At 41.9% G+C, this 27,746-nt stretch overlaps 1 protein-coding gene across 1 annotated transcript in view; it reads right to left on the bottom strand.

The window, feature by feature from the left end:
• Positions 1-27,746, bottom strand: part of LOC115473197 (kinesin-like protein KIF14) — a 122,454-nt gene that overhangs the window by 58,347 nt on the left and 36,361 nt on the right. The window contains exons 7-16 of the mRNA XM_030207959.1: positions 26,774-26,804; positions 21,905-22,012; positions 21,133-21,249; positions 10,634-10,752; positions 8,903-9,075; positions 6,743-6,878; positions 6,603-6,666; positions 5,959-6,143; positions 2,533-2,635; positions 1,192-1,352 (exon numbers count right to left, since the gene is read on the bottom strand). Of these exons, the coding sequence (XP_030063819.1) occupies positions 1,192-1,352; positions 2,533-2,635; positions 5,959-6,143; positions 6,603-6,666; positions 6,743-6,878; positions 8,903-9,075; positions 10,634-10,752; positions 21,133-21,249; positions 21,905-22,012; positions 26,774-26,804 (1,197 nt within the window). The remainder of the gene's footprint in view (positions 1-1,191; positions 1,353-2,532; positions 2,636-5,958; positions 6,144-6,602; positions 6,667-6,742; positions 6,879-8,902; positions 9,076-10,633; positions 10,753-21,132; positions 21,250-21,904; positions 22,013-26,773; positions 26,805-27,746) is intronic.

The raw sequence follows: 27,746 nt of genomic DNA, 5'->3' as shown, positions 1-27,746 counted from the left end.
AATTTGTATCTTGGCATGACAGTGTCCCATTGGTTACCTTCCTTCCACCAAGGAGATGTTTATATTTAATCTTTTTAATTTAGTGAAACACATTCTAACTCTCCCATCTCATTTCTCATCTTAAATCAGAGCAAGCAATCTAAGCACGTGCTTATAAACCAAAAATGTGTAGGAGGTGCTCTCGGATATCTTAATTCAGTGGCTACCAATGCATATTTTGCCAAATTAGTCAACTGCCAGTAGAAAGGTGAGCAGGAGTGGAAAACCAGAACCCCTGCCCTCCAATTTTGCAAGAGTATTTGGTGAACAGTGCTTCCTTCCTACATGCAACTTCTTCCTATACCAATTTCCCTCTTTAGTCAAAACTACACAGAGCCCAGTTTATGGAGTTGTTAAAGCATGCTCGTTTTGCCTAGTCCCCACAAAAGGGGAAATTCAGCTTCATCTTCCCTTCAACAGATCACCTCCAGGGGTTTCCCCCGTCTGCAGTCTTAAATAACTGGTGGAAAAGATCCTGGTAATATACAGAAAGGATGAACGGTGCTACACCAAAACACCCAAACTACATTCACCAGTATGTGACCAAACCGAGTTTGTTTAAAGATATTCACCAATATTTAAGAGTTCACATTATCCTTAAAATAGGCAAAGGACTCAGTCACTAGATTAGGTCCCCTGATCAGGTTAGTAAATTTAACCTTAGCTTGGGAATGTGGGGATGGAGAATTCTATATTTTCTCCTGCTTATTGAAAAGCCAGTTTCTGCCAGCCAACTGTGCCATGAGCCTTCAATGGTACATTGCATATATTTTTTCTTAGCCATATTGCTGTTGACAAGTCCTTGGCTGGGAGCCACTAACTACTTCTGTTAAAAAAAAAAACCCCACAAACACACACATAGCAACTAACCATAGGAGCTAGCTTGCAGCAGGGCTAATTTTCATTGGGTTTAGCACCCCCAATCATTTTGAAGAGTTTGCTCCTATGCATTACCCCCCTTATGTGCACACTAGTTCAACCAATAGATGTCACCATTTACAAGGAGCTGAGATTCTCTACTACTACTACATACAAATCATTTACCTCTAGGAATAGAGCTGGTCCAATTTTCACTACAACAGGGAGGGAGGGGAATAGATCCTTGTAAACCCTTGAGTAGTAGAACATAATCAAAAAGTTTTGAACAATTACCTTTGTTTCTGGGCTTCAATTAACTCATTTTTAGCAAATTCATAATCTCTCAGTCCATCAGATACACCTGCAGTCCCAACCATGGCTCTACGGCCACGTTTGACCTCCATTGGATGATTGAATCGGAAGTAGTGTTGTCCACCAAGAATTACTCTGTCTCCCTGGCAGGGATTAAAAAAGTGCCATTTAAAAACTACAAAAATATGCATGAACTTCTAGAAGCACAGGTACAAAACGCAGGTCATTATAATCTAGACTGTTTGCTGAACATTTTTTTTATCCATTTAAATGATATGGTACCCTTCATTGACCGGTCATATGCTTCTGAAAACTTCTCGAACCTTACAAACACAATAAAATTTAATTAAAAGTTGGATTTATTCCAGTGGAATAAAGAGGAGCAATTTCACATGCTTATACTTAGTTCTGTTCAACTCCTTCAACCACACCTACTACTACTTAACATTTCTAGAGCGCTACTAGGGTTACGCAGCGCTGTACAAATTAACAAATACGGATGGTCCCTGCTCAGAAGAGCTTACAATCTACAACAGATTGTACAAAGGTTTTGTATTTTGACAGAAGACTTTAGTTCATGAAACAAAAAGCCCAAGGAATTCATATAGGCATGAGACATCTTGAATATCTTGGTACTTAGAAAAAAAAGTAAGCATGAGCTTCCCTTAGTATATATAAATTTTCTTCAAACTGAAGTAGCATTCCAACAGCGAGAAAGTATTAGTGAAAATGGTAAAGCAACAACACTTAGAAAACTTCTAGCCCTGGAACACAGCAGTTGGTTATCTGCTGACCTTACAATAAAGTTGCAGATTTCATTACAGTAGGCTTATAGCTATTCTCTCAGAAGAACCAGCTTAAGGACAAACCACAATTTTCAGAATGCTAATAAGCAAGCTATAGGTTGATGATATAGACCAAAATAGATGGCGAGCCAAATGATCAATTTAGATACACAAGTGTCATTTTGTATCCATTGGCTCCTGCTGCATGCATTGCACATAGAAGATTCAACTACTAGCATTTAGTTTTTTTGGTTCTCTTACTTTCAGCCTCCTGCTCCTGTGTCAGACTGAGTAACCAAGATCTTCATATGCTTCTCTAGCTGCTGCCAATCTGCTCAACAGCTTTATCTTTCTATTGTTCTCCCTTTAATCTGATGACAAACTGTGCCCCTTTCTTTGTCCTGTCCACCCACCTTATCACTCTAGCATGCTTGAGGTTTTTTCCTGCTTAAGTTAAGGTTCTCTTTTCTTAGACATCTACTTAATATGTGATATATTGCACCCTGAGCAATGCTATCAAGTAATAAATAACCAGTACATGATGTAAAGTAACAGGCTCCAGAATGAGGTTTCCATTTATATACGTCTCGGCACCCAGGACAGGGCTTAATGTGACGTCTTCTTGGATATTTGTGATGCAACTGTTGAAGGAAAGAAAAAGAATGTTCAAGCCAGACTGAGATGAATAAGTTTACTTCTGCAGTTCAGAACTTATGTTTTTCTACAGCATTGACCATTAGAAGAAGTGCCCAAGGGCCAACAAATTAATTACTCCCAATGTGGATTAAAATTCTACTGAAAGTGAATATATTCTACTGAATAGGTGTAAGTGTGTGTCTATCTAACCCAATCCAGGCATTTCTAGTCTGCTTTACCCAAAAAGGGCTCAAGGTGATTATTTTTTTTATTTGTTGCATTTGTATCCCACATTTTCCCACTATTTTCAGGCTCAATGTAGCTTACATTATGCCGTAATGGCGATCGCCATTTCCGGAATGAGAAATACAAAGTGGTATTAACATTAAAGTTCATAAATGACAGAGTAAATTAAGCAGTCAGGTATAGAGAGTTCATTACTGGAATGAGAAATAAAGTGGTATTTTGTTAAAGTTCATTAGTGACAAAGTATATAAGCAATCAAGTATAGAGAGTTCGGTTTTGTCCAGTTCAAGTTTCGTCGTCTGGTATTATAGGATGGATCATATTACAGTATCAAAAAGGAATAATAAAAAGAAAAATCCATTCAAATACAAAACAACATAAAAGCATCTCTTAACAATATCAAAACTAAGGAAGTATTCAAACATTGAGAAAATAAAATAGTTTTGAGCTCCTTAAGTGATGTAACAGGTAATGTTGCTAATATCCTTCGGTAATTTATTCCAGAGTACTGGAACTTTACCAATTATAGTTCTATTCCTGGTAGTCATCTTGTGACATATTGACAAATAAGAATTTTTAATCTAGTCTCCTGAGCCAACTGCAAGGTTCTAGGGCCCAACTAGATCGAAACTCCATTGGCAAAGTAGCCTGGTACTAATTCAAATAAGATTTAAACAAACAAAAAAAAAATTTAAATGTATGCTAGCACAGACCGGCAACCAATGTAACTTAAATCAGATAAGATGCTGCATGACCAATTAAATCAACCTCCTGTTATCAATTTAGCTGCTGCATTTTGTACATGCTATAAAAGCCAAATTAAAGTATCGGGCAGACCTAAGAAAACAATATTACAGTAATCTAGTTGTAGCCTGCAGTATAAATCCACAGATACTTCCCCCTTTAAAATAAGTAGAATTTAGGCAACCCTTATTAAAAAGGGAAAAAATTTAACATTTTATAAGCTATTGAAGCCTTTATACCCTCATTCCCCTGGATTGTGTATAGGTCACCCAAATTTGGGTACAGATTCCAGATGTGTGTGTAAATTAATTGGTGTTAAGCACTTAGTTGGCAGTAATTAGGAGTTATATGCAGATCTGCCCTATTCTACAACATGCATACCTAAAAATGTCATAGCCTGAAACTCAAAGGGGCGTGCCAAGAAATTAGGTATGACGTTATAGAATACCTGCATTTGCAGGCCTGCCAGGCCTTCGCTTTTGGTCAGTCTTAAGTGCTCACGTCCAAAGTTAAAGCAGAAGAAGAGCACCAAGCTAGTATTCAGTAAATGATACACTGCGCAGAGGGCCCATTACAGAATACTATTTTAGTGCGGATCATCCTGGCTCCTAAATTTGGGCACCATTTACTTAAGTCTGGCCTATTTTCTATAGCTTATTTCAAGAAATTACAGAGCCTAAGGGGCCCTTTTACTAAGTTGCAATAAGAAAGACCTCGGCACAACCTTACACAAGTGTTTCCTAAGCACAAAGGCCATTTTTACCGCAGCTGTGAAAAAAGGCTATTAGTATGTGGCCATTAATAAAAAAAAAAAAAAGGTTACTGTAGGAGCACTTTACCACCTATTTTGGAGGAAGTGAAGGCTCCTGCATTAACCAATTAGCACATGATCCTCAAAAAAAGTTGCATGCCTGGCATGAGCAGATGTCACAACTAACAGAACACCAACACAAATGTTACGTTTATCAAAGATAGTAAGGTAGTTGTGCAGTAAAGTAACCATGTGCGATTTCTTCAGTCCTTGAACTAATAAAATAAGTCCAGGCTCATCTATTTTTCATTAAGATCCAGGCAGCTGCGCTCAGATCTTATTGGTACATTGAATTACTCCCCTCAACCAACATTTATAAGCCCATAACACAAAATGTTTAGGATGGTATTCATCCTGCAGTACTGACAAAATTGAAAAATGAACTTGTGGGACTGTTAGTAATATGTAATTTACCTTTAAAAAAAAGAAGCATGGTACCAGAAGATTAGAGGGTGGCCAATAATACGCCACTTTTAGAAAAGGTTCCAGAAGTGATCTGGGAAATTATAGACCCGTGAACCTGACGTCAGTGCCAGACAAAATGGTTGAGACAAAGAACAAAGTTACAGAGCATATTCAAAAGCATGGATTAATGAGACAATGCCAACATGGATTTAGTGAAGGGAAATCTTGCCTCAATCTATTACATTTCTTAAGGGGTGAACAAACACGTGATAAAGGTGAGCCAGACTCCAGTTGATATTTGACAAAGTACCTCATGAAAGACTCCGAAATTGGTATAGGAGGTAGTGTTCTATTGTGGATTAAAAACTGGTTAAAAGATAGAAACAGAAATTAGGGTTAAATGGTCAGTGTTCTCAATGGAGAAGGGTAGATAGTGGAGTTCCCCAGGGGTGTGTGCTGGGACCACTGCTTTTTAACATATTTATAAAATGATAGGAGTAACTAGTGAGGTAATTACGTTTACTGATGACAAAGTTATTCAAAGTGGTTAAATTGCAAAAGGATTGTGAAAAAAATTACAAAAGGACCTTACAAGATGAAGACTAGGCATCCAAATGGCACATAACATTTAATATGAGGAAGCACCAACTGATGCATGTGGGAAAGAGGAACCTGAACTAGAGCTACGTAATGCAAAGTGCCACATTAGGAGTCGCTGACCAGAAAAGGGATCCAGGTGTTGATACGTTGAAACCCTCTGCTCAGTGTGTGGTGGCAGCTAAGAATGCAAATAGAATGTTGGGTATTAAATGCGACAGATTGCGTGAAAAATAGGTGCCAATCGAAAGTCCATTTGGGGGAGCGACTGCTTCCCTGGCAACCCACCTAGCTACACATCTGGCAGTCACATAGGACAAAACACATTTGACTACAATTACTGTGTATAAAAGCCAAAATACTGCTTTCATTTTTCTAGAATAAGTAGTATAATATTACTGTTCTCAGTGTCGAGCTGATATTACCTTGTCTTTGCACAGAAGAAAAAAAGAAAAGGTACAAATTATACTGCTTTGAGCCAAAGGCTTCGATAGCAATTCAAACAATTAAAAAAAAAAAAGTTACCAATGTTCATCTGAAATGAGTGCCCCCGTCAGCTGGATATCTTTATTGGAGTCAGGGTGGTATTTTCCCACTCTTGTCTGCCCTTCCTTAATCATGTAGAGCAGTACTTCAGAGAGCTGAGGGTCTTCATTTAGATTCACCAAGTTTGGAAGTCTGTTGTCAACTTTAAAACATATTCCTGCTTTCTAGATCAGGATAGAAGAGAAGATGGCTGAAGAGCCAGTACCCCGAGACCAAGCTTACCACAGAGGTACAATCAAAACACTTCAGTGAAGAAGCATGATTTGACAAATCAGTCTTGAGTTATTTACTCAAGTTGTCTTTCATTAAGTAAGCTGTTGTGTTATTAAAACATCTGGAGTACAATATATAATAAAGACTACTATTGCAAATTAACATGTATACCAACAAAAGCTTAAAATTACACCAAGACTAGTGCACTCAAGAGACAGCCAACAGCCTCTACGCTTATACACCAGCTACAATCTAATATGCTCCCATAACAATATTGCAATCCAAAAAGTGAACACATTTCTGGAAAACAAGAAAAATTCTGTCTGCCCATCCCTATTATGCGATCTTCCTTTAATTCTGTTACATCAACGCATTATCAGAAAAGTGAACTACATTGAACCATGTCATACCTGAAGTTCTTTAGCTTCTTCTATTTTACACTTTTCTGCCAGATGCAGTTTCTCTTGCCAGGACCTAAATGAAATGTTAATTGGAAAGTTAGTCACAGCTTAACCTGATGATTATACATATTACACACAACACTTCTTACTTCTGTGCTTCTGCCATTTCCTTCTCTTGTGCAGAAAGGAGTTCTTTTAAAGATTTTATTTCCTGAAGACTTGCTTTATACTTCAGTATGTCAATTCCTTGGCTGCACTGCAGTTTCTCAATTTCAGCCTTTAAGTCTACAGCAAAAGATAAGTATCCAAATTTGAGAAAAAAAAAAGTCCTCAATAAGCACTTAATTCTCCTCTCTCAACAGTTTATAACAGCAATTTTCAACCAGTGTGGCATGGCTGGTCTGCAGGTGTGCTGCGAGAGTTTAGGGTCATATAATCAGTAGGACCAGCTTAAATTTGTGCCAGAATGGAGTGTACATTTTAAAAACTTTTTTCTTGTTGTTTCTAGCGGTCGATGCCAGCAAGCAACAATTCATACAGCCTGCTCGTCCCAACTCAAGAGCCTCCTCTCTGATGTAACAATGCTTCCGAATAGATTGGAAGCAGGAAATTACATCAGAAAGAAGGCGCTGGGGTTGGCAAGAGCAGGTTGTATCCTTGCTCACTGCTGTCAACCACTAGAGACAAGAAAACCTTTAAAAGGTACATTGGGGGGGGGGGGGGTCAAGATAGACAAAAGAAGATGCCTTGTTGCTGGTTGGAGCGGGAACAGCAGGAAGAGATGCTGGACTATTTGTGAGGGGGGGTGGAGAAGAGAAGGCAAAATGCTGGACCATTTGTGTATGTGTGCCTTGACAATTTTAGTGCCATAAGTATGTCGTGAGATGAAAAAGGTGGAAAATTTCTGGTTTATAAGATTTCATCTGTCTTGACATTTTAGGCTCCATAGACTAGAACATGCTTCTAAAAACACCTTACCTCAGTCTCTACAGCACAGGAATCAAACATAAGGTACATGGGTCATTTCCATGCCGCCAAAACACCTTCATCTAGCCGTCAGCAAAATGCAAACAGCAGTGATCAGCTGTAGAGGCTGACCGAATTTTGGGTTCGATTACAATGCTGAAAACTCTAAAAACCTTTTTTGTCCACTTCAGTTGAAAGTTTAATAATAAAAAATAAGTTGCTACAAAAAATATTCAGGACCATTTTAATAAAGGCATATTTAATTAACGACATAAAATGTTAATAGGGTGCTGTGGAGAGGGTGCACAAAATACAGTTTTTAACACTTAAAAGAGTGCACTTTTTTTTTTTTGGGAGGGGGGGGCAGTACATTTTGTATTTTGTAGAGTACAGAAGAAAATGCATTTACTTCTCTTACCAGTATTGCACTGCTTGTAGAGTCTGGCCTTCTCACATTTCAGGTTTTTGTCTGCATGCTTTTTGTGGTCCCCTATTTTCTATCAGGTGAGGTCTGTTCATGTTCTGCATGTGTGACTCAGATACTATATGTTAACAGAATTCTCCACCTATGTATAAATCTAAACAGTATACCTTGATCTCATTTCCCAGTGGTAGGTAAATTAGTGCTATAAACAGGGGCCCAGCACTGCAATCCTCTGAGTTTTAGCAGCCTTGACAATCAAAGCAGCCTCCCTTCCTGCCAGCCCTGGAAGCTTTCCCTCTACATCCTTTTGTTCCCGCATAGCTGGGGCTCCACCAAGGAAAATTTCCTGGGGTTTGCAGAAGGGGAGGCTGCATTGATCGCCGACGCTGTTAAAAAAATTCAGAATTGCAGCGCTAGGCACAGGATGGAAAGAAATGCCAGACTGCCCCTTAGTAAGAGGGCCCCTATATGCCTTTAGGGAATGAGCTCCCAGAACTGTCCCATCTTACACAGAAATTATACCTGCTCTGGATGATGTGGTGATGAGAGACTATGAGCTCCACCTAAACTACCTCAGAGCATCCACCTGCAGACTATGCAAATGCTATCGCCAAGTTCTAGAATAATTTTCCACACATAAGTTAAAGGAGCACCCCTCCCCCACCATGCAAAAATTGGAGTCCTCTTATAAAACCTAGACTTTGCAGTCTCATGGGCACTTGGCAAACTTCAAAAACTGGAGTGTAACCAAATACTGAAAATGCAGACAAAACTAAGCTTTGAGAGTGTTAAGTCTTCAAGCACAAAAAGTATGTGAAGGTAATTTATGCAAAATATTGTGCACAAATTTTCCACAGTAGCTCGACTTATGAGATGTTCTGGTCTCGAAAAAGAGTAACCAAAGTAGCTTTTTTGGTACCTCTAACAAGTTTAGCATTCGCATCTTCATTGATTTTTGCAGAGTTTATGATGTTGCGTGCCTGACTGGCATAGCGCAGTGTGCTCAGCGTTTCATCAACATTCATAGCTGCTGGTCCAACAGTGGCCATCATAGCTGTTTTAGAGTTACCACCAAGGCTCTCCTTCAAAAGCCTTAAAAACAACAAGTTATGTAAAATTAAAATTCCATTGCAAAAAATGGTATATCATGTTTCACGTTTACCTCAGAAGCCTTCTTTTCTTTAGTTCCAGCCTCACCCCCCCCCCCCTCCCATTTGTCCAGTTCTTATCTTAAGGTGGTGTGAACCATCACAAGGACAAGTTGAGCTCTATATAAAATTTTTCAATTTCTCTAGAATGGTCACAAATTTCCATTAATTCAGTTCCACATACTATGGACAGTGTCTGTCCCTTAGCAGGGCAGGCAGACAGGAGGGAAGAAAGAAAGAGGACAAATAGGCCCAATTCAATCTGCCCAGTTCTAGATAACTTATTTTGCCAATACTTATCCCTGCTGGGGGGGGGAGGGGGGGGAGCCGACTTGAAAAGAGAAATCTGGATGTGGACACTTGCTTTTCCCTTGGTTTTACAGATTTAAAAAAAAAAAAAAAAAGATATATCATCCATAACAACTGCTGGTTTGGGATACTATTGGGAAAAAAAAGTTACAAAATCAAAATGAGAAAAGGAAATGTAACTTTAAAAAAAAAAAAAAAAAAAAAGTGTTCCTGTACACCAGATACCAAGGATAGCTGCAGAATACAAACCACCACCACCTGCCTCATCAAAAGCAGATTGAAAGAGAAAATCTTTTCGATCTCTGCCACCATGTATAAATAAGCACACAGATTTCCAAATCTATGGACCCAACCTCTCCCATGTCTAATATCCAGCTGCCTTGGTCTCTGAGACCCACAGGCCAAATGCAGCCTGCCATTGAATTTTGTGTGGCTCCTGAGACAAAGGGTTGTGTACACAGAAAATGTGATTAGCTAGAGTTATGGTAATTTTACATACTTTATGTCACAATTTGTTTTCAGAATAGCCATTCTAGCAGAATGTTACCATCATTTTTGTTAAAATTTTTACTTATTAAAAACAATGTATCACAAAAGATCCATGGTCCTCTGCATTCTTTGGTTCTAAGATACGATACGGTCTTCTAGGGGTATTATTGATATTCTTGTGGCCCTCTGTATAAAGTGTTGCCCTCCCTTGGTCTACATGCCTTTCTGCATGGTATTGAGCCAGTCCATCACCTACCTGTATAGCACACTTTAGTGTAAAATACACAGTATAGATTTCATTGTCCCCTGTTCCTTGAGGATTTCAGGACACACTGCAAAGAATTTGTCTTAGTTATGGCTGTAGAAACAGTCATGGAAAAGGCCTAAATGACAGAGCAATGTAACTGATTAAGCATACATATTTCATATTGATCAGCACCGTCAGAAATACACATCCGTAAAGCAAAACAGCAGAGTCAAAGACTTTAAACATGTTCTTAAGTCATCTTTGCACACCCTCCAGTGGAAATGAATGGTAAATACACTTTGTGCAATGCTGCAAGGGATACGGCTTTGGTTCAAGTTGGACTGTGTAACCGGGGTTTTCTGTTAAAAGATACTCTACAAATACTTGCATGATGCCTAGAATTATTTGTAGATCTGACCTGGTGATTTATCCCTTTTTCTGATTTATGATACGTTACCAGGTAAGGATGGAATCTCTGTATGGAATGAATATCTTTCTCTTTGACTGAGACATCTCAGATAAAGCAGAGATCACTTTCCCCAAAGTCAGCAAAGACTTGTTAATGCTAGCACCTTCCTGAAATGAACAAAAAAAAAAAAAAAAAAAAAGACCACAAACACTGAAGCATAACCATGCATGACACACACATTGTATATCCGACTTGAACAAAATAAGGGTTGCAATCAGAGGGTTTTTTTTAAGCAGCTGTAGATTTGAGCCTGCATTAGTATCCTATTACTTGCCTAATGAAGGGTGCCCATTTAAAGCGAATGGAGCTTGAAAGCAGAATGATTGAATTAGTGCTTAAACAACCCCCCCCCCCCCCCCCCACCAAACACCTTTAGTAGTTTTGATACTTAAAAGGGTTTCTTTATAAGAGGAAAGGATTCCAGAATGTCCAATTGGGGGGGGGGGGGGGGGGGAAGAGTCTCAAAACCATTAAGTTAACATTTGATTTTATATATATATATATATATATATATATATATATATTTTTTTTTTTTTTTTTTTTTCATATGCAACATACAAGCAACATTTCTATTGGTATACCAAGCATCATTGCCTGGTTACAAGCACCAGCCCTAGAGAACACGTGGGGAAATTAAACAGCTTGCTCAAGGTTACATCTAAGTGATAGATTAATCCATCTCCAGATGTACAGTTTTGTGCTCCAAGCTTAACAGTGGCTGGGCTGGTTTAGGGATTGGGGAGAGACATACATCTAGGGCAATTGTCCTGGCCTCCCCTTTGCCTTTGTGTGAAAAACTTAGTTTCTGCCTTGGGACACATGTAAATACCAAACCTTTACACTGAGCTACTAGTAATCAAATATGACAATACTCTGCAGTATATTGTCTAGTGCAACAAGTTATCAGTACTATCTGCAGACCAATCAAACATTTTCTGTAGTAACTTCTGGCAACTACTTAGGAGGTTTTTTTCTTTCAAGATAAAATTATTTTTTGGTGCTTTAAAAAGAAATAGGAGGAACTTCCATGTACAGTATGAACTATAGAAACAAGATATCTAAAGTTTGCCATCTAGTCCAGCATAGGTAGTCATCACCTTTTCCTTCAGCAACAAAAATATGCACACCAAAAACTTGTTTGCCAAGTTAATCCAAAACATTTGAAACTCGAATTTGAAATTACTACTTGGGCATCCATGGATGAATGGATGAAGGCAGTTATTCTAGAAACCTTGTTTGTTATTTCCAAGTGGAAATTCAAGCATTAAGTGGAAATGACATCCTCAATTAGATGGTGATTTTAGAAAGGGCTCCATATATGTGTAGAGGACAGAGTTTGGTCATGGCCTGAGCTGGTCACACATTTTCCAACTAGATTATAGTGAGGGGAGATTTCCAGCTGCTCCCTGGCATATGGGTGCTCTTCACCCAGACCTTTACAGGAGGGCTTGAGAGATCCTCCACTCCCTCATTGTTACTCCCTCCAAATTGATAAATATTGAGGCAGCAATCTACTCTAATTAGCAGGATTCATACAGATTACACTGCCTCTTTACCATGCAAATTTCCTCCATTGATTTTTCCCTCTACTTGTGCATTTGTAGATTGTCTGCTCCTGTCTCCCACTTCACCAGCATCATATATGCAAGTGCTTTCTAGAGGGGAAGTCACACCAGACCTTCAAGAAGAGACCGTCATCTGGCCACAGTGCAGATGAAAGAAATTCAGTGCTTCCTAGATAGCCTCAGTTAGACTGGCAAGCTCTTCCTGCCTAGACAGCCAAATGACCAGGTAGTATGTTTTCTCTAACTGCAAAGGATCTGGGTTTGAACCCACAGCTGATGCTGTATCTCTTAGACAAGAGGAATCATCCAGGTTACCAATGCACCCAAGGGTTCCAACCTTGGAACCATTTTAACCCAGAGCTGCTCTGGGCTGCTCCACCCTCCTGGTGCAAACCCTGAGTTTGCATTATTTCCATAGTCTCCAGTTAGGGCCAAGAGTGTCAGTGTGACACACAAGATCCTCCTTCATGAGATCCTTCTCATACAGGATAAGAAAACGAACAGCAGAGGACAAACTGGATACTAAAAAAAAAAAAGGCTCAACTCCTCCCCATCCCCCAGTGCCAATCAGGGAACTGGCAGCTGTGCTAAGCTTCTTGCTCCATGTAGTTGGGCTGCCAGCACACCTCAGGTTTTTGAGAGGTGGCTTAGCACTGCTTGCTTGCTTCCCCTGCCACCCCCCATTCTTACTTTCCCTGAACAGGATGGAAACAAAAGTTGCAAGGGCCATGTAGGGACCAAGTCTGACCACCACCCAGCAAGCACCCTTAAGTGCTAGCTGGGGACTGTGGAGCCAGAGCTTTTTGTTTTGACTGTCCTGGCTGATGGACTAGGAGTGGCCATTAGGCTCAACCACAGCAGTAGACTAGAAAGCCTGGGCATCGGAGAGTTAAGCCTAGAGCATAGGCGCCCCGTATAGGAGGCTTGGGGAGACTAAGCCTCCCCAGCCCAATCGTGGACTGCTCTTTAAAAGAGATGGTGCCTAAGCCAAAATGCTGTAGTGACCGGCGGTCTCTGCCTCCTCCCTCCCCCCTCCTGCGTGAGTCTTGCACCCCCACCCCACTCTCACCCATCCATCCGCGTGATCACTTCGTCTCGGCCTGAGGTGTTCTCCCTCCGACACATCAGCGATGCACATAGCCAGCCTTAATCTGCCTGTGTCGGAGCGTCTCCCTCAGACGCGTCCCATCGCTGCGTAAGACAGGAAGTTGAATTAGAGGAGGTGGGACGCGTCTGAGGGAGATGCTCCAACGCAGGCAGATTAAGGCTGGCTATGTGCATTGCTGATTCGCCGGCGTCGGAGGGAGAACGCCTCAGGCTTTAATAACGAGAGTAGAAGCGAGATCGAGCGACTTGCTGTGCATGGAGAAAGGTGAAAAGGGAGATTAATGGAACATACTGGGCAAGGAGAAAAGTGGAAATGGGAGATCAGAGTGAGACATTAAGGTGGGAGGAAAGATTGGGAAAAAGGAAGAAGGAAATGGAGATTGGAGGAGCATGCTGGATATTGTGGAAGGGGAGTTTGAGGGCATTCTGTGCACAGAAGAATGGGGGAGGAGAGATTGGGGAACATTCTGGGCATGGACAGTGGAAAGGAAGATCGGGGAACATGGTGGAAGGGGAGATTGTAAGCTCCTTTGAGCAGGGACTGTCCTATGTTAAATTGTTCAGCGCTGCGTAACCCTAGTAGCGCTTTAGAAATTTCAAGTAGTAGTAGTAGACATGCTGGGCATGGAGAAATGTGAGAAAGAAAATGGGGGGTTCATGCTGTGCACAGAGGAGTGAAGGTGGGAGGAAAGATCAGGGGGTGGTGCTGGAGAGGAGGGAAGGTGGAAAGAGAAATCAGGGAGATGCTGGTTAGGAAGGAAGGTGGAAGAGAAAACCAGGAAGAGATGCTGGGCAAGAAGGAAGGGGGAAGAGAAAACTAGGAAGTGTTAATATATGTTACAGCTAGAGACCCCTCCACTGGAATAGTGGTGGGCAGAGCCATAGAGCCTAGGCTGCAAAGGAGCACTGACCAGGCCAGAAAATCTGATGGCTTTGCAACTGGGTACTTGCTGAAGCAGGGCCTAACTGACAAGCCTAATCAGGATCAGGTGTAACTTCCAAATATAGTTTTAAAGTTTAGATGAAGAATTAAATGACTTGAATAGCTAAAAGTTAGGTCAAGCAATTGAATTTAAAATGGAGTTCTTGTTCATAAAATGGATACTTGTCCCTGCATTTTAGAAGAGTTGTTTATCACTCAGGATGTGACAGTTATTGTGAAATTGTAAGAAGGGGGAGATTTGGGCTTCCGATCTAGCTTGTGGTTAGCAAACTAAGATTTGCATAATAAAATATACTGTATTAATGAGGAAAAAAGGGTATTTAAGAAGTGTGAATCTGGGAGGAGTTTGGAGAATTCCCCAACTCTACCCAGAGGGCAGAACTACGGTCGGTTAACCTGAGACTTTGATGAGCGTGCCAGATTGATTAAAGTTGCAATTAGGTAAGAATAAAATCAATATTAACACCTATCTCCCTTGTCTGTATCTATTTCTTGGCTACATACTTTTTTCTCCTAATACACCTACACAGATAAATTATCCTCTATAATATCCACATAAGCAAGTAAACTCCTACTCATTAACACATTATGTGGGAGAGCAGATGCACAAAGATGCTCTTAGATGTCAGGAGTCAGAAGGTAGAGGTCATATTAAAAAGAGACTTATTTTGAGCCTTCTGGAACCCTCTCTTCACCCCCATGGACAAGGGTCCAGCGGGGGTCTAGAAAGGGGTAAATAAAACAGAAGAGATGCAGGGCAAGAAGGAAGGGAAGAAAGGAGAGATGCTTGGCATCGATGGAAAGGAAAAAGGAGAGAGGGGAGATGTTAGAAATGGGTGGGGAAAGAGATGCAGAGCTAGATAAAAGCAGTAAAAAGAGGGAGCTGGAAGACTGGAGGATGAGAAAGAGGGATAAAGTTTGAGAGGCAAAAAATGTATTGGGGGAAGATGAGCATGAAAAAAAAATCAATGTCTGAGTGGAAGAAATTGAGAAAATATAACATGGCAAAATGAACAGGAGGCCCTGGACAGTGATCTAAGGAAGAGAGAGAGAGAATGAGCCTACTATGCTTAGAAAAATAGCATTACCAGGCATAAAGGTAGAAAAATAATTTTATTTTCCATTTATTGATTGAAATTTGTCAGCTTTGGGAATTAAAATCTGCTATCTGTATATTTTGCACTGTACTTAAGGAAGGTTGCTGGACATTGGTGGATGGAGGGGAGAGGAGGGTTGCTGGACATGGATGGAGGGGAGGGAAGAGTGAGGAAGGAGATGAGATGAGGGAAAAGGAAGAGAGAAAAACTACACATGGAGGAAGAAAATAGGCAGAAGCTAGATCCACTGGACAGTCAAGTCTGTGGAGGACCCAGCTTTTACTTACGGATGTAGGGCAAGAAATGAAGAAGAAAGGCGGAAAGTAAAGAAATAAATGGAAAGGAAGCCCTGGAAACAGAGTTATGAGGACAGATAGCAGCAGAATCAGATACTGGGCCAGCATGATCAGAAAAACAAAGTCACCAAACAAAGGTAGAAAAGATCATTTTATTTTCATTATAGTGTTTGGAATATGTCCACTGTGAGAATTAGGTTCTCAACATTAAAAGTTTATATTTATTTACTTAAAGGCATTTTATCCCACATTAAACATGAATTAGGGTGTTTTGTGGCTCTACACGTATCATGATCCCTTGTTTCATATTGTTGACGGTCTGCATTTTCCGTATGGGTGGTATATTGGTGTATTAGGTTCTGCCCAGTGTAATATTTATGGTACAGTAAGGTTCTGAGTGTGTTTTTGCACAAAGTTGTGCATAGTGTTTTGCAGTTGAGCGATTGTGGTTAGTATATGCTTTGAGCAACCACTTTATTCTTTGACATATGATACATAGCTAATATCTAAATTTAATAAAAGGTATTAATTGTGACTTATTTTTATTTTTTTTCTGTGTGTTATCAGACAATTATGGATTTAAGCTCCACCCCTGGCCCCACCCCTAACCCCACCCCCATTAGCCTCCCCAAACAGTTGGGCCACCAACCGCCTATGGCCTAGAGCCAGCACCAGTCTAAAAAAAAAATCTACCTTACCATCTGCTGGAGGTAGTGAAATAGCACCAGCCTATTATCTGGTGATGGCCACATGAATCTGTACAAATGGGCCAGTGATGAGATGCTTTAGTTCAAGAGCTGGAATTAAATTTGAGGTCTTTGTATTAAATATGTAAATTTGCCAACTTCGCTGTATGTCCCAAGCCGGTTGAATTAAAAAGCCACTGCATTGGAAATCTCTATCTCCAGGGCCTTAGAGCCAAGCTATTACACGTTATATAGTATGTCCTCTAACAGCTAAGTGGATCAGTATCTTGAACGCCACTAAGATACAAGTCACTTAAGCCAGGCAAATAAAGTACACTAAACACATGCATGCCACAAAGGAAGTGGGTTTGAGGAAGAAGGGAGCATAAGTACATAAGTAGTGCCATACTAGGACAGACCAAAGGTCCATCAAGCCAGCATCCTGTTTCCAACAGTGGCCAATCCAGGTCACAAATACCTGGCAAGATCCCATAAAAAGTACAAAACACATTTTATACTGCTTATCCCAGAAAGAGTGGATTTTCCCCCAAGTCCCAATTTAATAATGGTCTATGGACTTTTCCATTAGGAAGCCGTCCAAACCTTTTTTAAACTCTGTTAAGCTAACCGCCTTTACCACATTCTCTGACAATGAATTCCAGAGTTTAATTACACGTTGAGTGATGAAAAATTCTCAGATTTGTTTTAAATTTACTACTTTGTAACTTCATTGAATGACCCGTAGTCCTAGTATTGGAAAGAGTAAACAGACGCTTCACATCTACCCGTTCAACTCCACTCAGACCTCTATCATATCTCCCCTCAACCATCTTTTCTCCAAGCTGTAGAGCCCTAGCTGCTTTAGCCTTTCCTCATAGGGAAGTCGTCCCATCCCATTTATCATTTTCGTCGCCCTTCTCTGCACCTTTTCTAATTCCACTATATCTTTTTTGAGATGCGGCGGCCAGAATTGAACACAATATTCAAGGTGCGGTCGCACCATGGAGCGATAAAAAGGCATTACAGCATCCTCATTTTTGTTTTCCATTCCTTTCCTAATACCACCTAACATTCTATTTGCTTTCTTAGCCGCAGCAGCAGCGGAAGGTTTCAACATATCAATGAGGACACCTAGAACCCTTTCTTTGTCGGTGACTCCTAACGTGGAACCTTGCAAGATGTATCTATAATTCAGGTTCTGAAAATCCAGATACACAATATCCAGTGCTTTTTTTGTGCCGGTACGCAACGGTACGGCGTACCGGCACCTTTTTCTCCTCCTCCCCTCCCCTCCCATTATTTCCAGCGATTCTCCGCCTCTCTCCTGCCCTCCCATCGACGTGCAGCGATTTTTCCGTCCCTCCCCTGCCCTCACCTCTCCCATATCCAGCGATTCTTCGTCCCCCAGCGTCCTCCTTCACCGCCTGCCAGCCAGCGTCGGAGTCAGAAGCGAACGGTGCAGGCAGCGAAGCGATTGGCTGGCAGCGTCGTAGCTTCCCTCTGCAAGTCCCGCCTATGCGTAAACAGGAAGTTGTAGGCGGGACTTGCAGAGGGAAGCTACGACGCTGCCAGCCAATCGCTGCCTGCACCGTTCACTTCTGCATCCGACGCTGGCTGGCAGGCGGTGAAGGAGGACGCTGGGGGACGAAGAATCGCTGGATATGGGAGAGGTGAGGGCAGGGGAGGGACGGAAAAATCGCACGTCGATGGGAGGGCAGGGGAGAGGCAGAGAATCGCTGGAAATAATGGGAGGGAAGGGCAGGGGAGAGAGAATTGCTGGACATGGGATGAGAGGGAAGGGCAAGGGAGAGAGAAGTGCTGGACATGGGAAGGGCAGGGGAGAGAGAATTGCTGGACATGGGATGGGAGGGAAGGGCAAGGGAGAGAGAAGTGCTGGACATGGGAAGGGCAGGGGAGAGAGAATTGCTGGACATGGGATGGGAGGGAAGGGCAAGGGAGAGAGAATTGCTGGACATGGGATGGGAGGGGAGGGAAGGGCAGGGGAGAGAGAATTGCTGGACATGGGATGGGATGGGAGGGAAGGGCAAGGGAGAGAGAATTGCTGGACATGGGAAGGGCAGGGGAGAGAGAATTGCTGGACATGGGATGGGAGGGAAGGGCAAGGGAGAGAGAATTGCTGGACATGGGATGGGAGGGAAGGGCAGGGGAGAGAGAATTGCTGGACATGGGATGGGATGGGAGGGAAGGGCAAGGGAGAGAGAATTGCTGGACATGGGAAGGGCAGGGGAGAGAGAATTGCTGGACATGGGAAGGGCAGGGGAGAGAGAATTGCTGGACATGGGAGGGAAGGGCAGGGGAGAGAGAATTGCTGGACATGGGAAGGGCAGGGGAGAGAGAATTGCTGGACATGGGATGGGAGGGAAGGGCAGGGGAGAGAGAATTGATGGGATGGGAGGGAAGGGCAAGAGAGAGAGAATTGCTGGACATGGGAGGGAAGGGCAGGGGAGAGAGAATTGCTGGACATGGGAGGGAAGGGCAGGGGAGAGAGAATTGCTGGACATGGGAAGGGCAGGGGAGAGAGAATTGCTGGACATGGGATGGGAGGGAAGGGCAAGGGAGAGAGAATTGCTGGACATGGGAGGGAAGGGCAGGGGAGAGAGAATTGCTGGACATGGGAGGGAAGGGCAAGGGAGAGAGAATTGCTGGACATGGGATGGGAGGGAAGGGCAGGGGAGAAAGAATTGCTGGACATGGGATGGGAGGGCAGGGAAGAGAGAATTGCTGGACATGGAGGGGAGAGAGGAGAATCGCTGGATGGGGAGGGGAGGACAGGGAAGAGAGAATTGCTGGACATGGAGGGGAGAGAGGAGAATCGCTGGACAGGGAGGGGAGGACAGGGAAGAGAGAATTGCTGGACATGGATGAGAGGGGAGAGAGGAGAAATACTAGAAATGGATGGAGAGCAGAGCAGGAGATAGAGGAGAATTGCTGGACATGGATGGATGGAGGAGTTGGCTAGGAGAGAGGAGAAATGCTGACTTGGATGGAGGAGAGGGGAGAGAGAATTATTGCTTTATATGGATACAGAGGAGGGAAGAGAGATGAGAAATGCTGGACATGGATAGAGGGACGGAGAGAGGAGAAGTGCTGGACATGAATGGAGGGGAGGAAAGAAAAAAGAAGATGGACATGGATGGAGATGAGGGAAAGGGAAGAGGAGAAAAACTGCACATGGATGGAGAAAATAGGCAAAAGCTGGATCCATGTTATACCTCCTCCAGTCAATTCCATGGAGGAGGACCCAGCTTTTACTTATGGATGCAGGGCAACAAAAGAAGAAGAAAGGAAGAAAGTAAAGAAATAAATGGAAAGGAAGCCCTGGAAATGGAGTTAAGAGAACAGATAGCAGCAGAATCAGAGACTGGGACCAATATGGATAGAAAAACAAAGTCACCAGACAACAAAGGTAGAAAAAATCATTTTATTTTCATTTTAGTGTTTGGAATTTGTCTTATTTTGCATTGGGTATACTGGAGCTGTAACAGCTTACAGAAATTATTTATAATGAAAAGAAATCACATTATTTTTTCTCCTATACTAGTTTAATATTTTCAATGATGTCTGTTTATATGTGCCATGGCTGGTATAAGGGGTGTGACTAATGTGGGTGTGGCTATAATAGGGGCGGTGCCATGTGTGGTGACCCCGCCCACAATGAGTACCGGCACCTTTTTTTCTACAAAAAAAGCACTGACAATATCAACCGACTCCCCTTTATCCACATGTTTGTTCACCCCTTCAAAGAAATGTATTAGATTTGCAGATTTCCCTTCACTAAATCCATGTTGACTGTCTCATTAATCCATGCTTTGGAACATGCTCTGTAATTTTGTTCTTTATCTACCATTTTGCCCAGCACCATAGTCACCGGTCTATAAATTTCCCGGATCTTATCTGGCACCTTTAACAAACAAAACAAAAAAAAAATCGTGTTGCATTGGCCACCCTCCAATCTTCCAGTACCACTTTTAAGGATAAATTACATATTTCTAACAGTAGCTCTGCAAGTTCATTTTTCAGTTCTATCTGGGATGAATTCCATCCATTCCAGGAGATTTGCTACTCTTCAATTTGTAGAACTGCCCCATTACATCCTCCAGTTTTATTTTTATTTATTTATTGCATTTGTATCCCACATTCCCCCACCTATTTGCAGGCTCAATGTGGCTAACATAGATTTGTTAACATCATCATATCAGGATAACAGATATAGTTGGTAATGTGTGGCGGTCAAGGAAGGGAAGAGGGAAGAAGGAAGAGAGTGATTGGGGTAGTTCATTCAATTTCTCTGACTCATCAGCTTCGAATACCATTTCTGGCACCGGTATCTCTCCCAAATCTTCCTCTGTGAAGACCGAAGCAAAGAATTCATTTAATCTCTTCACTATGGCTTTGTCTTCCCTGATTGCCCCTTTTACCCCTCAGCCATCTAGCGGTCTTTTGATGGATTCCTGCTTTTAATATACCTAAAAAATGTTTTACTATGTGTTTTTGCCTCCAACACAATCTTTTTCCCCGAAGCAAAAGTATAAGCATCCCTTCCTGCCAAGAGGAGGTTATTAAAAAAATACAATTACTTAATAGGTAGCACAGTTGAAAAAAAAAACCAAAACAAAACAAAAAACCCACAACCGAGAGTTATATTCTATGTCCAGAAAGTTTGTAGACTAGATCCTACCATTTAGAATTGGATATTGGCTCTATGGTCACTGATCCTACAACTTACATGTATTATACTAGATAGAGGATGAACATAATACATGAAAACAAACCTTCAATCTTATTCCACTGGTCTGTGCAGAATCACAGCGTTCACTCCCTGCCAGGTCCACCAGGTTTACACGGCTCATCACCATGTGCTCAAGAACCTCTCCATCTAGATGTTCTCTCTGAAGAGACAGATTTTTTTTAATCAATCACAAGAGGTAGTAGCTATATCTGCACAGGCTTACAAGCGCCTAGATAACACATTCATGGACATGCGGGATGCAGTAGATGCCATCCAGGAAAATGCTAGCCTAGCTTATTGATGGAATTTTTCCATTTCCTCCTCCCACCCATATTTATTGGGTGGGAGGAGATGGAAAATTTGCAGGGAAGTACTGTATGTGCTGTGACTCCCTCATATTGGCCACTACATGCCTGCTTTGACAAGCTATTCAGATAAGGAAACAAATTATATTTCAGTACTTCAACAAACTTTCAGCCCTGGCTGTACACCAGTTCTGTACACCAGAATGGCTAAACCAACATTTCATGGGCAGTTCATGGTGACATCCTGAAATACTTAGGATGTCACCATGAGCCACCCATGAAATGTTGGTTTAGTCATTCTCACTTAAGCAGTTATTATGTGGTCTATAAGACCACAAATATCAAATGTTTTCAGAAGCCTAGGTAGGAATGTACCAAAGCAAAAATATTTTATTCTATTAGATAGAAACTCTCCATAACCCTTCCTACATCTAGCCCTAGCGTTTTAATACTAGGAAACTGTTGGGGAGGGGGAGGGGGGAGAGAGAGACACTCACTGCTATACATCACCTTAGTCTGTTTCATAGTCAGGCTGAACACAGAGTGCGAGCGAGAACTTTTGTCATTTATGCTTGTGGCAGCTGTTGCTCTCTGTTTGTTCCCAAGTTCTAGCCATGTCTAGAAGGAAAATAAATCTTTCACATGTTGTGCAAGCGTTATAATAAAGCTATTATATTTGGAACTTTCAACATTCAACTTCCAGGTGTTGAAAGTGGGCAAATACATGCAGGAGAGAACAGGTACAGAAGAGGAGGTTTTATCCCGAGCCCTTCCCCCTCCTCAAAATAGTCCACTTATTTTTAAATGTATATTCTAACAATGCCAAAGTTGGAAACAAAGTCCTTTGGTTAAATCATAACATATGTGGAGAATTTGAAGGCAAGATGGCTTCTTGAGCAGTCATGCCTCTGAGCTCCTGACCCTCCACGTTTCTGCCTGACGTATTGGAGTTTTTCCCGTGTTACACATGGGGAAAAGAAAAGGAAAAACCAGGGGCCAGCCCTACTCCAACCCTGGAGAAAACCTTACCCTGCGACAGATGATGCTAGAGAAGTTCAGCGTTCAGATGCTGGAAATGCCGCCACCCGCTTCAGTTGGATTCGCAATGTCATCGGCAGATCGCAGCGTAGAGGGGGTTTCGTTTACTCCTCCCTCCAACAGAGCTCCCCCCTCCAACACAGCTCAACCATGGCCCAGAAGCAGTTTGGCGTTGGCTGAGGAACAGCCTTGTGAGACGCCCAGAGAGGAGTTCTCCCAAGCTGCTGGAGGACTCGCCCCTACAAGTTTCAACAACTAAGGATATGCGGGCAAATAAGCCTGTTTCCTCCTTGGACCTGGGAGCTGCCTCCATTGGAGTTGGGGGATATAGAAAGCCGGCTGTGGTGACTATGGAAGTCCTGTGGGATGCAATACAGGGTTTGAACTCTTCCCTTCTCCAGTAACTAACTCCTTTAGGGGAGAAGTTTCTGATTTAAAACAATTACATCAGACTTTGTCTGAGAAAATAGATCTTCAAGAAGCCAAAATTGAACTACTAGAAGGTGAACTTAAAAAATTGCAGAGCTTTACAACGGCAGTCATCAGGGAGAGAGATATTCAAGCTAGGAAGCTTGAATATTTAGATAATCATGGCAGGAGGAATAACCTGAGATTTTTAAATTTTCCTAAATCACCATTAATTCCTGCTACAGAAAGGCTGAAAAGATATTTTGGAGAAATATTGGGAATTCCAGCGGAGTGTTTTCCACCCATAGTCAAAGCCCAATATATAAATGGATTCAGAACTCCAACCGTGAACCCTCAACCTGAATTAAATCTGACTGAATTATGAAGAGCTATCTAGAAGTAGTAACTGAGGCCCTCATGATCAAAAGCAAACTCCGGCGCTAGAGGCTGTTAACGCCATACTAGCGCCAGAGTTTGCAGTCGACCCATGATCAGCACCCTCGAGCGCCTGAAACAATGCTCAGGGCTTGCGCTCGAGGGCTCTTAGCAATTAGCTTGCAAATGCATGCTAATCAGTGCTTAACGTATTCGGCCCCAATGATCAGCGGCCAGCGCGCCAAAGATTGGGTCACTGGCCGCAGCAAAATCAACGCCAGCTCCGAGCTGGCATTAGACTTTGCGGATCATTGGGGAGGAATGGTGAGCCCTGTCCAGCATGCAGTTGCATGCAGGCAGGTCCCCCGTTCCCCCCCAAAAGTGAACGCGAACAGGGGGCTGGAGATCCGGAGGGTGTCCAGCCCCCCCCGAAACCCCCACAAAATGTCATGGCCGCCGGCCAAACCAAACCCTCTCCCATCCTGCCACATTTTGTGGGGGTTTGGGGGGGGGGCTGGAGACCCTCCGGATCTCCAGCCCCCTGTTCGCGTTCACTTTTGGGGGGGGAACGGGGGACCTGCCTGCATGCAACTGCATGCTGGACAGGGCTCACCATTCCTCCCCAATGATCCGCAAAGTCTAATGCCAGCTCGAAGCTGGCGTTGATTTTGCTGCGGCCAGTGACCCAATCTTTGGCGCGCTGGCCGCTGATCATTGGGGATGAATATGTTAAGCGCTGATTAGCATGCATTTGCAAGCTAATTGCGCTGAGCCCTGTTTAGCATGCATTTGCATGCTACATGCTACTTGCTCTAAGAGCCCTCGAGTGCGTTGTTTCAGGCGCTCGAGGGCGCTGATCATGGGTCGGCTGCAAACTCTGGTGCTAGTATGGCGTTAACAGCCTCTAGCGCCGGAGTTTGCTTTTGATCATGAGGGCCTGAATGAACAACCCTTCTAGTAACTTTTGCCTTAGAACCAGACAGAAATAATATATTTTGATTATATTTCAGATATATGGATGCATCTTTCTTTGGATCTAAGGTTCAGCTTTTCCCCGATTTAGCTGGAGACACAAAAAAACGCAGTGAGAATTCCTGGGTTTAATACCAAGAGTACTCGCTTTAGGTGGAACATTTGTATTAAAATTGGCTTGCTGATGCTTGACGTCCCTTAATTTGACCAATTATGTGTCTTTTTTTGACCCAAAGAAATTGCAGGAATTTCTAATATCCAAGGAAGGTGCAAGAGATGCTTCCCTGAATGCTCCCACATGTTAATTTTATGCTGGTTAAATTGGTTGCGAGTGGCGGCACTCCCCTGCTCTAATTGATTTGATTTATAAGTTCCCGTTTTTTCATTTTTTTTCCTTGTATCTTGCCTAATTATTGTGGATTGTGTTTGAGATTAATTTCCTGTTTACCTTAATTTAAGTGTTAAAAACTATTTCCTACTCTTGTTCGTTCTGGATATTTCTAAAGCATTTATGTTATATGACTAATATTAAAAACATAAATAATAAAAAAAAAACATATGTGGAACCTGTTACCCCAAGCTTCTTCAATAGGTGCCTTTTTATGGATTGTAGAGCTTCATATTAAATATGTAAATTAGATACACTAGTAGTGTTTAAGTCATGCTTCCACTTGGCTTTTGACCAAATGTTAGTGCCATGTTGACCTGTCCTCTAGCTTCCTCAGGCCCAAGAGGCCCAAGCACACTTCTCCTAAGTCTTTGTGAAATCAGTGGTTATATATTATGTATCACATTAAAGTTACAGTTCTGGTTGATGTTAAGGCTTTACATGGTATATATCTTTTCTCCATTAAAAAAAAAAAAAAAACCCAACCACCAGGCTACTTGGCCTCTGCTCCTCACAGGCCTCTCGTACCATCCACCAGGTTAATTCAAAGCAGATTTCTCATCTCAGTTCACACCCAGCCAGTTTGATATACCCACAATGAATATTTCATCGCAAGAAGCCTGAAAACTTGAGTGCCTGGTTGTCCCCTAAGAACTGGGTTGAGAATCCCTACTCAACACCATTCCATATTCTCATGGTTTTTTGGCCGATGTCCCCTATACCCAGTTTCCATTCAGCAGGTTTCCTCTCCGATGTACCAAATTATGGGTTTCTGAAGCACTGTGTATGCCAGATGGCATAACGCTATAGTGCCATTATTCTAATCATTTACATGCATAATTAGTGCTTAATGTGTTAGCATCCACTTTATAGAAAAACCCCTTTAGTTCGAGAGCCAGAGAAATCTTGTGATGTTTTTGTATTCTAGCTCTAGATGCAAAAAGGTTATTTACTGGCTTAAAATGTTTCATAATCTTGGGAATTATTAGTGCTTTGTGTCTACCTAGAGATGTTTGATAAGTAGGCAGGCTTAAATTAGTACATTTTTATAAGCTGCTTAACTTGAATGAACCTATAGGGGTATTAATGCAATGCTCAGTTGAGAAATTCTATTGCCTTTGTGCAGTAGACGGAACAACAACAAAAAAATCAATCAAAATTAGTTACAATTGCATTTAAGCCACTAATGACAAAACATTTTTAGTTAGGCCTGTAAGAGGGATTTCTATATATGGTGCTGCAGAAAAGAAAAACCCTGCTCTTAGCTCTGTTCTATAAACCTCAATTACTTAGCCACAGTTTATAGAATACATGTATGCCTGTCCCCATGACTAATATTTTGGCTCAGCCATTTACACAAACTAAAACCTGGTGTAAATGCCCATGCCTTGACAGACATTCTACAACACTGCAATTTTTCGGAATACCTACAGCCCACACATGCCCCTCCCATAAACTACCTGTTGTAGAGAGTTGCAGTAAAGTTCCTCTCTTTTTGAGTTAAGTGTGAAACTTTACTCCCAAGCTCGCTCTCTCTCTCTCAAAAGAGAGAGAGAGAGAGAGAGAGAGAGAGAGAGAGAGGAACAGCCCAGGCTCAAAACCCTAGATCCGGCCGGATTTTTTTTCTGGCTCCAGTCTGTTTGCAGCAAGAAAAGCCATAATGTTTTTAGTGAATGGGGATTTTTCTTTGGAGCCCTGGGCTCAGCTAGCTGGTGCCCAGACTGCATGTGTGGCAAGACCAGCCTGAGTTAACAGACAAGTGTACAAGTTTCCCCCCACTATCACCTTGGTTGATAATCCACATCCTACTTCATGGGTATCACTACTCAAAACAAACTAAACCTGAAATTTAGGTCTTTAGCGGGAAGATAAATATTGTTTACTGCTGTCCTGGCAATTCCACTTTTCTGGGCTGTAAATCCATTTCCCCCGCCCTCACCTGTCCAAAGAAACACTGCTACCAAGATCAAATCCTTCATATAGGCCAAAAATTAAAAATATATGAGTGAACCAGTGAGGGAACAATATTTTAAGAGGAAAACTGCAGAGCATTTCAGGCGGAAAATGGAAATGGTAGATCGGTGCTCATGTTATAAACAGATGTTTGTTTTTACAACACTCACACACACAAAGAGAAACAGTAGATGGAGCTAGAGTATTCGCCGAGTAAAAACCCAAACAAATTAGGACAAACGTACCTGCACATCTGTGAAAGAGGCAACCACATACCTGGGGAGGATAGGAGAGGCATAATATATTACTAAAAGGTAAAATAATAATTGTAGGACATCTGCTTAGTTGTTGAGGACCAAGAGGGAAATAAAGCTGTTGTCCCCTCTAGCTAAAACCTGCTGTTTCTTTTCTCTAGACTAAACAGCCACCAACTGCACTCCTGTTTACATGCCAGTTCAATTTTAACGCATACAATTCACCCCAGAGACCATTTTCAACTTTATCAAGTGAAGAGGAAGGCAAGAGATTTTTTTTTTAAATAGCATCTGTTCTCATGTTATACTGTTTACTATTCTGTACTGAAGTGAGCTGAAAAATTACTACAAATTAACTCTAATGAAATAAAGCCGTTACCTTGTGTCTGTATTTATGTATTTCCCCTGTCTATAGAGTTGCACATCTTCATGGAACGCTATGTGTTAAATCAAATCATGGAAGATATTTCCAAACAAGCACTAAGAATTTTATTAACAAGTTTTACTTGGAAAATTAATCCATAAACAATAAGACACAATCCATTTCACATTTATTACTGTGCACTGGGGGGTTTTAAGCATGCCCTTCTTTCATGCAATGGGGAAGGAGGGGTGGGGGAAGGGAAGCTAAGACATTCTACAGCTCTAACACAAATCACATGCTCTAGGGTTGGCAGTCTCAAAACATTTCTTCCGTGGAGGCACACTGAACACTTTAGTTCAGCTGTGAATTAAATTCCTAAATATTAAAATGATGCAAGGGAAATAATATTCTTAAACAATTTAGTGTTAAACTTCATAAAGTTATTACATTTTTAGTTTTTCCCCTTCAGTGATATCAGGGACTGGTAATTGGCTAGTGATGCATACAGTTCTTTTGTTATGGTTTGAATGGTGGGCAAATTCACCTTAAACCTACTGCCAACAAACTTTTAACCCCTTCTAGAGTCTATACAGAGCACAG

Source organism: Microcaecilia unicolor, chromosome 6 (genome assembly GCF_901765095.1).
Source record: "Microcaecilia unicolor chromosome 6, aMicUni1.1, whole genome shotgun sequence".
Classification (NCBI taxonomy): Eukaryota; Metazoa; Chordata; class Amphibia; order Gymnophiona; family Siphonopidae; genus Microcaecilia; species Microcaecilia unicolor.
The sequence above is the reverse complement of the archived record's forward strand: the minus strand, read 5'-3'. Positions and strand labels throughout refer to the sequence as shown.